Consider the following 10,758-nt stretch of genomic DNA (forward strand, 5'->3'; position numbering starts at 1 on the left):
CCATTTCGTTTACCTAAGAGAGTAACAGAAGTCAGTGCCTTGGTTTCACTTCTCAGATTTGTTAACTTTAGTAGTAATGGATGCACAGACTTCCTCTAAGGAGAGTAATCTCCAGAGTCAGCACAGTGGATGTGAGACAAACTTGAACACACCCCTAATTGCTGTTGTACAGCTCCATGGTTTGGCTGCTCAGCCAGTTAACCACCTTCTTCACTTCCTCACCTAACTTCACTGCTCATTGAGCATTCAAGCTGATACAGGAATTTCCTCCCAGTTCAGTATTGCAAGGTAGAATGGAACAGGATGACTTTATCTCCTACCTTCCTCTTAGAATAAATAATTGTCCCTTCCTCTTAGAATAAATAATTACTGAATAAGGCAAGCATGATATTCACTATAGTTCAGTAACTTCAGTATATAGCAGGTGAGAGCTAGGGGTTCAGGTTCTTGTTCTGGTAAAAACACAGTTATTTAAGCAATAGTTTCAAGATTAGGTTACTGAATATTTACCAGCATTGTACATTTTCTGAGCTAGGGAAAGGTTGATTCAAAGACCTGCTACAAACTAAGCAGAGCAAGAATTCAGGAAGAGTCTTCTGCCTTACAAGACTGTGTCCTTCCTTTGCAGAGATCTCTACGCATGACCTGGTCTTTCCAACGCATTTGTCTGCAAAGGCTGATCAAATAAGTGTATCTGAACATTTATCATATTTTCAGAAGCACCACTTATCTGATGCAATCATAGATAACTACTAAGGAGCCCACAAAGTAAAAATAGGAAACCACTAAGCAGATTTTCTGAGGTATACAGACAGACAAGACATTTAGATTAAAGCACTTGCCTATCACTGTCCCATTGCCTGTATCCTTTAAGGCTTTTAACTTTCTATCATTTGAAAGCCACTGCATGAAAAGGGCAGAGAAATACCTTGATTCAGTTTGAAAAACCAAACCTGAATTATTTAAAACAGATCAGTTAAAATAAGAAAAATACCCAATATTTAGCCATATTTCCCCCCCTAATTACAAGTACATATTCTCCATTCAAAAACACAGGTACATGGTTCTGAGCTCAGATAAAAAGGCCATCTCATACAGTGCATGAAGACAAACTCAAGTTGCTTTGTCGTGTCCCCTGGTTTCCTTATATGCAACCCAGCTTCAGTGCAGCCTCTCTCAGCTTCAGAAATCTGGGAGCTGATTCCATGTCTTAATGTCTTACCACATTAGTAGATCCCACAATTACAGTACTAAAACAGTATAATGAACATAGTACTCACATTTCTCCCATTCAACTGCAAAACAAACAAACATAAGGAAATATGAATAGGGTCAGGTTTTGAGCTAGATAATTGCCTTCTATTTAGCTCCACATTGGAGCACTTAGTGGAAATTCAGCTATTTTTAATTTTAGGTTTTTTAAAAGCAAGTACTTAAAATAAGCATCTGGCATGTATGCAGAACAGAGAAAATATATTCGGGGGCTATTTAACTTTCAACTAATGAAAGGAACAATCCTAAACAAATATGTTTATTTTCCAAATCATAAATTTTATGCATATATTGTTTTAAAATGTATTTCAATTCCAGCTGACAAAAATCAATCCTATTCTCCTCTCAGTACAGAAAAAAAATGCATTTTTAATATTAAAAATATATGCAAATGATAATCAAGGCCACTAAAGAAAATTTGGTGAAGCCAGTCAGGCTTCTAGTTTTACATAGGGGATATATTGTTAAAGTTCAATTTGCGACTTGAGAGCTCATATAATGAACTCGCTTGACTTAGAGTAATTAAATACATGCTCTTCTTAACAAGTTCATAACTCTATCAGCACACAAGAGAAATTACTTTGCAGCAAGGCTATCCCAGTGATTTGGTTTGTAAAACATCCTTCAATCAGGAAAAATGTGGCAAAAAGTGAACTAATGACATTTATAGATGATAAAAACTATTAAATGTAATCTACTCATTTTGGATTTTAGCCATGTAAATTTCACATTAAAGCAAAAACATAAAACCAAATATCATTTGTATGAAGAAATAAAAGCTTTCTAAACATTACATGCAGACTAAATTCACTTTGCCTACTGAGATTTTTAAAAATACATCTCTTTTAGCACTGACATTCATGTTTCCAAAGAAGCTTGTTGTTTTGTCTCTCTACTCTCATACTTTGATAGCTGTAGAGAAGCCTTTCCAGCTAACCTTTTTCTTCTTTTAATGTTAGTTTAATAGGCATTGGCTGTTGAAGGTAACAAAAATAGTTGATGCTCTGAAGCTTAGACTTTTATATTTTTTTAACCAGAACACACTGCACATACATGGTATAAGTCCCATATGCTGTGGTGTGCCCCTGGCACTTTTCCTTGGTGGAAAGGCACCTGAGACAAAGGAATTGACCAAGAGGCAGCCATGCAGTATACAAATCAACTGGACACCAAAAGCTGACTTCAAATTTGAATAAAAAACATTATTACCATGACAGATGATGACATTTGTCCAGTTAATATCTAATAGGCATTTCAAAATGTTTCAGTACTCATACCATTTATTTTCCCAACATCTAAATGTGAATGCCTGTGGGTATGCAAGTTCATAAGTTCACAGCTTTTTCTTTTTTGCCTAGAAGAGCATAAGAAAAAGTTGATTGGTGTTCTCCTTCTAAAGTCAATTTATTCTGGAAACATGCTATTCCAGCAGATCTCAGAAAACCAAATTTCTTTTGACTTTTTTTGTCCATTAAATTTGCTAAAAGCTTTTCACTGACATAATTTTCTTTTGAATTGTCTTTGGTTTCATCTTGGAAGTCACTGACAAAGTACACAATGTCAAGCAGCCTTAGTAATTCCTTGTGGAAAAAAAACCCTCGTAGAGTTCAATTAAAGAAGATATGCTGTTTATGGATCCTGGGAGTATGATTAATGCCCACAAAGTGTCATTTAGCAGACCTCCATAGACTATTTTCTATGATACTCTGCATAGGCAGAGCATCATAATTATGCCTCTGACATTTTCTTTTCAGATGTAATGTTTATCTTTCTTGAATTTCATATTACTGATATTTAAAAGTGAACATGAATTCCATTTAGGCATTTAAAATAAACATTAAATAAAAACAGATCTGGATAGGATGCTGAAAAGAATATCTTAAAATGTCCATGGATGACAGCTAGCTATTGGTCATAAATCATTCCAATCATGTAAGAATCCAGCTTATGGTGATTATGTCCCCTTCATATTTTCTTGTAGTTCTAGAAGAATGTCAGATGGACAGTAACATCTTAGAAGTCTTCTGACAAGATAAATATTACATCTAAAGTTTCTTCTTATATTTTAAAACAGCTCTTCAGTTAAAGAAGAGAATTATAGTTTTGCTATGGTTTATTCTTAAGAACCATAATGTTGCCTGTCCTCTTTTAACTATTCATTTAGATGCTTACAGAAATTGTATGCTTAATATTTTTGCCCAATATCATATATATTACCTCAGGTTTCCTTTCATCAGTACATATTGCCAGCTTCTCCTCTCCCAGCCACCTGGGATTTCCACAATCCTCCATTTTTTCTCAATCAATAGCTAGTCAGTCAGTTTGTCTCTGGTACTTTTTAATTCCTTGAAGCAGTAATTTCCAAACATGATTTTCTTATTGCCGCCATTATGCTGACACCATCCTGATTCTTTGCCAATCTGAAGGCAGGAGTCCACATTCAACAATCATAGAATCATGAAATGGTTTGGGTTGGAAGGGTCCATAAAGATCATCCAGTTTCCATCCCTCTATCAGGGGCAGGGACACGTTCCACTAGACCAGGTTGCTCAGAGACTCATCCAGCCTAGCCTTGAACACTTTGAGGGATGGGGCACCCACGGCCTCCCTGTGCAATCTGTTCCAGTGCCTCACCATGATCACTGTAAAGAATTTCTTCCTAATATTTAAACTAAATCTACTGCCTTTCAGTTTGAAGCCATTACCCCTTGTCCTGTCACTGCATCCTCTTGTACATGATCCCTCTCCTTCTTTCTTGTAGCCTCCCTTTAGGTACTAGAAGGTTATTTCAAAGCCTTCTCTTTTCCAGGCTGAAAAATCCCAATTCTCTTAGCCTTTCCTTGTAGGACAGGTGCTCTATACTTCTAACCAAGTTTCCTCTCATACCACTCTGCCTCCCCTCCCCTTCCCACCAGATTCACTCCCAGTGAATTATTATTAAAATAATTCACTCCCACAAATTATTATTTAAACTGCAGTTTGGGAACCCCTTTTCTAGATTTAATTTCATGGGACCTCTGTTAACTTGAATATATTTAAATACTCTAGTCCTTTGTACTTCTCTCATTTATCCTTGTGTGTTTAATAGCAATAATCTTGGTGTCCTAATTTACCCAGACAAACTGGTCACTGAAACTACCAAAGAGCTGGCTAGAGAGTCAGCAGACAACCAAATTTCCTACTCTTACATGGTAAAGCCAATTGCACAACCTTCCAGATTCCTGGATTTATGTCACTGAAACTGAATCATCATATCATTGCACAAATCCTATAGATTTAATCTGAATTCAGATTAACTGCATTGGATTTTTTTTTTCTGCAAGTAGCTTTGTTTCTAAGGCCATTAAATCAGAAACATCTGTCACCACAATACCAATGGCCACAGAGCTGCTGATAAATGATCAATGAAGAGGCTGTCCCTGCTCAATTCTTGTTTCATTCATTCATTCATTCAAACAGAATACCAGCAGTTAGTTAATCTGAGCTTCAAAGACAACTCTTTCTAGCTGAAAATCTCCCTGACTTAATGAAAAACCAAGCAAGGGAATAGAGAAGCTGCCATATGAAGCCCAAGCCAGGCAGCTCCTCCACTCTGCCAAAATACAGCTTCCATTTCTCAAGAAGCCAATATTCATCTTCACTTTTTTGGGTGTTTAGAAAGAGTCAAAGCAGGAAGATATCTGGGTCTGAAGTTTGAATTTCAAAAGGGAGTAAACACAGGGAGAGAAAAATATGTACAAATAGAAATCTAATCAGCATCTAATCAGAAAAGAAGTCTTATTTTATCCATTATTTAAATTTTAGGGTTCAGTATTAAAGTCACCCTAGGACATTCAGAATTATCCAGGAACAGTGATGAGAGCTAGGCATTCCAGTTTAAAATTTGTCTTTAAAACATAGATATTGGAATATATAATGGGAAGAAAAATAAATCTGTTTAGCCATTTAAATGATCAACAAGCATTACACCATTCCTACCTAACGACATGGAACAAAATACTCAAACTGCTGAACAGTTTAATACTGGTAGTAAAGAAAAATACACTTTCTTCTGAAACTGCCAAAGTAATTTTAAAATACAAAATACATCTACTGAAATTTTTATTTTAACCTCTATTTTGAATATATTCTTTCCTGATAACATAGTCTACTAAAAAGGCACCAGCACATTGCTTTCAACCAGTTTGAGAAGCACCTCTTGCTACTTGAAGCTAAATCTGTATAAAACCCCGTTTTCTACATCCGGAAACATTGCAGTATCTTTTTCAAGTCCTAGGAAGTGTTAAGGCAGGATTTCGAGTATATTTGGGATCTCAGAGATAATTTTAAAGCTGTCTGCCTAGCACAGCAGGAACCATTTGTACCAATAGCTGTTTTGCCTAGCAATAATCAGTGATCTCCTAAAAAGAGTGCAGTCTTACTGGCATGCCAGGAATTAGCCCTTTTTCCTCAGGAAGAAACCATACTGCTTTCAATTTCTATTTCATAGACTTAAAATTCCTTTGGCTTTTAATCCCTGTTCTTTTGCACTTTCTCAAACATTGTGAAATTTTTAATAGTACTGGTAACCTTTTTTTTCCCCCCTGTTACACCTTTTAATTTGCATCTGCTCAGGGATCTCTTTAGGGTATAAAAATAATAGCATAAACAGGGTAATGTTGGTAGGAACACTAATAGTATGCTATGCATGTATAGGACTACAATAATATAGAGACATAGGATAATTAATAGCAATATAGATACTGGAGGTTTAATCTTTTCATCCTGTCATTGTAAAATCCTGAAAGCTACATATTTTTTTGTGTGACATCCAGAATAGGTCCAAACAGATCTTACTAACTGATAGTGGTGAATTAAGTTTGGCATAACTATTCTGACTATCATCCTACTGGAAATGATTAAAGCCTACTTTATAGGGGTTTATCAGTTAAATTCCTATGTTGGTGCAAGAGCAAGTTTGTGAGAAGGAAACACTCTATGAGCTAGCTGATATACCAAAAGCAGAGTATCTGGGTACTAGAGCAAGTTGTAAAGAACAGAAATTCAGCGTTGCCACAAGTGCTGATGCTGGGATTGATTTTTGCTGTATTTTCTTAATAATTTGACAAAAAAAAACATGCTAAATGATGATTCAACTTCTAAAAAGCTCATAAGTGATGAGAAATTGAAAACAAAAACGAGACTCAAACCAAAGTCAACAAGACATTTTAAAATTGCGGATATTTTCACACGGCATTCATAGTTAGGTAAGGTACATATTCATAAGGTAGTGTCAACATTTTTATTTGCATACTTGCAGAAAGCCCTGAAAAATGATGCAAGTTTGGAAACTATGCACAGAAAATCATTGCTGTATCCATGAGGTGCAGGGGCCAGTGATGATCCTAAAAAGAGCTGATGACCAGTAAATCTAGATAGACAACCAAACCCATGGCTATCTTCCCCCATCCTTCCCAAAAAAAGCTTTTGGAGGTTTTGCAATACCATCTCCTAGGGTCCAACAGAACATAGGAGTTCTTGTGAGGTTGATTTGTCCGGAAATCTCACTGTGTTTTCTCACAGTCTGATGGTACCAATAACCCTCACTGGCTCCTCTGACCCCATGGGAAGCCTGTTCACAGAGCATTTTGGCAGCATATTTTAATTTCTCACATTAACTGAAGTTACCAGGCATTCAAAGCTTAATCTCTGCTGACAGAAGAGGATCTCATGGTATTTTCTATCTACCATGACTCAATTAGACAAGGCAGAAAGAAAGAGAAGTGCAAAGACAGAGATCCTGTCACCTGCCACTCAAGAGTCTTCTCCCATTAAGGATTTTATCTCCAGAGGCAGTGTGATCATTACAAAATTATTAAACAATAATTTGGGTTTGACCTCTAAGCTCAGAGAAAAATAAATAGATCTATAGGAGCTGTATTGTAACTTCCTACTTTCTTCTCCAAATTTCTTTATAATAATTGTGCCTGTAATAACAGAATCGAACTCAGCCTAAAATGTATTTCCAGCAGATTTCTTCAGAACTATCCTGACAGAACAATGAAAATTAGTTTGTGAAGGTCATCTAATCAGTGGTGTCTCTAATTGATGTTAAAGAAAAGCTCCCTGAATTAGCTATTTTCTTTTTGACATGTAGCTTGAAGATTAATGTGCAGTCATGTCTTTTTTCAACAGAGTAGCATCAGTATGAGAAACTCTATATTCATTATAATGATGGTGCTTTGACCTAAAATAGATTGATAACCATCATGGACACAAATTTACTTTCTACCCTTTGAAATTATGAATGGGTTACTTTTATGTTTGAACTAGACTTTTCTTTGCCAAAACATCCTTATAAAAGCATAAAAAAAATGTCCCCATTAATGTTCAAATGCCAGTCAACTTTAAAACACAGATTCAGAACTTGCCAATCTGATCCTCACCCAAAACAGCAGTGTTGAGGAAAGACTTCATGTATTTTATGGAACCAAATGAATGCTATCAGCAGTTTCAGCATTTAAGAGAAAAAGTCTAATTAAAAATCTGATTCTTCCTTTTGCACATGCACCAGATAAATCTATGCAATGGATTAATGTCTGTTATATGTAGTACCTTTCAAGCATACTCAAAAGTGCATGGAAACAAACTGTTCCACAGTCTTATATTTTTTAAATGATTATAGGTAGCAAGTGAGTTTTAGAGTTTTCAGGTTCGTCCCCTTTTTTTTTTTTTTGTAGTAGTCCTCAAGATTTTCATTTAACTACTATTTGCATCCAGCAACTTAGAGTATGGATTTCTTTTATTTTGCTATAAAGACAGCAGAATACTTCATATGCATTTCTAAAAAAGATTTCTTAAGACCTCATTTTTATGTAATTCATCAGCATGAAATTGTTTAATAAGAAACTTTTGTGGTTTAAAATATTTAAGAATTGATCAAGAAAATATTGATGTCATACTGCATCTGGAAATCATCTCAGTTCTGACCTTATGACGGTTTTTTATATACAGAAAATAATTTGAAATCAGGTAAATTAAAGATCTGGAAGGAATATTTCCCACATATACACTAGCAAAATGCATTTCTTTAGTGTAGAAACACTGTGCCAAAGATGAAAGTTGCTATTGCTAGAAAGAAAAGAGGGATGGATGTATGTACATATTTTAAGCATGGTGCATGAATAAATACTGTGGTATTTTGCCCTTTCACAACAGATGACATCTTTAAGTCAAGAAGTCTCACAATTACGTAAGGATATGAAGAATGTGATGCACCTTCTGGAAAACCTACTCACGTCCCAGAAGCCTCCAGGGTTCTGTGCTGTGCACAGCCTATCTCGAAGTCCCACACTGGACAGTCTGCAGCCTCGAGTGGCTTGGACTACACATCAGCCTTGCTCTCACATGCAAGCTGGCAACTTCACTTGCACCAAAGCACAACTTTGTCGTGGAAACACACTATGTGACGTTTGGAATACAGATCTGTCTTCTGTAGGCAGCAGTCCCCAAAGGACTGAACCCAACCTGCAAAATTCTATGGATGGTGAACTTTATTATACAACAGGCCTTCAAAATTCCCCTTCCCAGTATCAGGTAATTCAGAAAGACAATCTGCAATTTTTAAGATGCACCTCTCCCCATTCAGACACTACCCTGACTCCTCTTCAGTCTATTTCAGCAACCCTTTCTCCTTCAGTATGCTCTTCATCAGAGACATCACTGCACCTAGTGCTGCCCAGCAGATCAGAGGAAGGGAGCTTTAGCCAAGGAGCAATCAGCTCACTAAGCCTTGAGAACCTGCCAGGATCATGGGACCTGGAAGGAACAGCCGGAGTAACTTCTGCACAGACCCCAGATTTCCCAATAGACATTGTGACAAGCACAAGGGATGTTAAAGATAAAGACTGCCAAGCCATAGATGTATGAGAAACAGTGAAGTGGTACTCAGAGCATGTTCCACAGCTGCCAGTTTTAACTTTAGAGAGTACTGCATGACTGCTTTATTTGATCCCCGTTTTGGCTATCATGGAGACTTACAAACATGAAAATTCAGACTTATAGAAAGTAAGAAAAGGTAATGGTTCATACTATAGGAAAAACAAAAATTTCTAGATTCTAGAAGCATGTTGAAAAAAACATTTTCAATACAGATATAACCTGTCTGTTTGACAGACTTTTGTGATAGTCCAAAGACCCTGAGGGTCAGAGCAGCTGGAAGTCTAGCACAAAGAACTGTGGGTGGCTTTTGTTCATCGAAGCAAAGGTTTTCCCTGAGTGTCTGACTGTTGTTCCCAAACAATATCTATGGCACTGTTTGCTTCAGGTGATCGTGGGTCCTGCTGGTCTTTTTGTCAGTTCTGTGAAGGCAAAGGACATTCGCTGCATGTCATCTAGACAATCAACCAAATAGAGCTGCTAGAGAGTGCTTAGATGTTGCACGTTATTTGTCATGTAAATGAAACCTCCTAATTTATCTAAAAATACTATTTTTATATACTTGGTATGAAACATGTACCTAAAAATTATTTAAAATATTTATAAAGAGAATAAGAGTTTGGTTTCATTTTGGTAAAAGCTTGCAGTTTTAACAAGAAATGCACTACCATTGTGTATTAGATCAAATACTATTTATTGTTAAGATATCATGTAGTTTACAAATGGCTTCCCTTTTATGTGCATGCAATTTGCAATGAATGTACTCATTCTGGTGGAATACAAATAAATTAAGGTATTATTTTATTTAAAAAAATAAAAGAGCTGGAATGTAGTATCGTATAATAAGGTATCACTACTTAAAAAGTGAGTTGTTATACTGCTAACATTAGGTACTCATGGTTTGTGTTTTAGTATTGCGTTGTCATTTGTAAGACCAAGTCAACATTTAAATACATTCCTGTTTAGGGGCTTTATATCTGGTTAAGAACATGAAAAGGGATGAAAACCAATGAGCAAACTGAGGAATACTGAAGGAGAAAATTAAAATTTTAATAAGTCTGAATCAAAGAATTAAGATTAAAGTAGTTATTTATTAATTGGTCTTTTTGTCTCATCTCTGATAACTAGCTTTGATTTTTAGTCAGAATTTTTTTAAAGGAAATACTATAGGTTTGGTGAATTATTTAATCCTGAATCTGACTAAATGCACTCCCAACTTTTTTTTTCTGGTATTTAATGTACTAGAAACATATTGCTACAGTGCAACCAAGGCTACAGATTTGCATTGGAATTTTGATTTTTATATATAAAGATGTGCAGTGAGCATCAAATTTACATATCCTTTAACAAGCTTTCTAAAAAAAACCACACAAGCCAAAATAAATGTCCTAAAATGGATAAGTAAACTAAGTTATATTTAATAATTCATGCAAACCTGTGGTTATCAAATTAAAATTTTTACAGAGCACAGATTTAGGTTTAACTTCCTTAAGAGGTTGTTTTGGTGGGATTTTAATAGAAACTTCAAAGACGGAAAATATTTTAACATTTGGCTCTGTGTGTGATTAC

General features: G+C 35.8%; 1 protein-coding gene across 1 annotated transcript in view; it reads left to right on the top strand.

The window, feature by feature from the left end:
- The window catches only part of KCNH8 (potassium voltage-gated channel subfamily H member 8), a 177,065-nt gene extending 166,779 nt beyond the window's left edge, over positions 1-10,286 (top strand). Inside the window, exon 16 of the mRNA XM_054635368.2 lies at positions 8,470-10,286. Within this exon, the coding sequence (XP_054491343.2) occupies positions 8,470-9,180 (711 nt within the window). The 3' untranslated portion in view covers positions 9,181-10,286. The remainder of the gene's footprint in view (positions 1-8,469) is intronic.
- Positions 10,287-10,758: the final 472 nt, after the last annotated feature.

Source organism: Agelaius phoeniceus, chromosome 1 (assembly GCF_051311805.1).
Source record: "Agelaius phoeniceus isolate bAgePho1 chromosome 1, bAgePho1.hap1, whole genome shotgun sequence".
NCBI lineage: Eukaryota > Metazoa > Chordata > Aves > Passeriformes > Icteridae > Agelaius > Agelaius phoeniceus.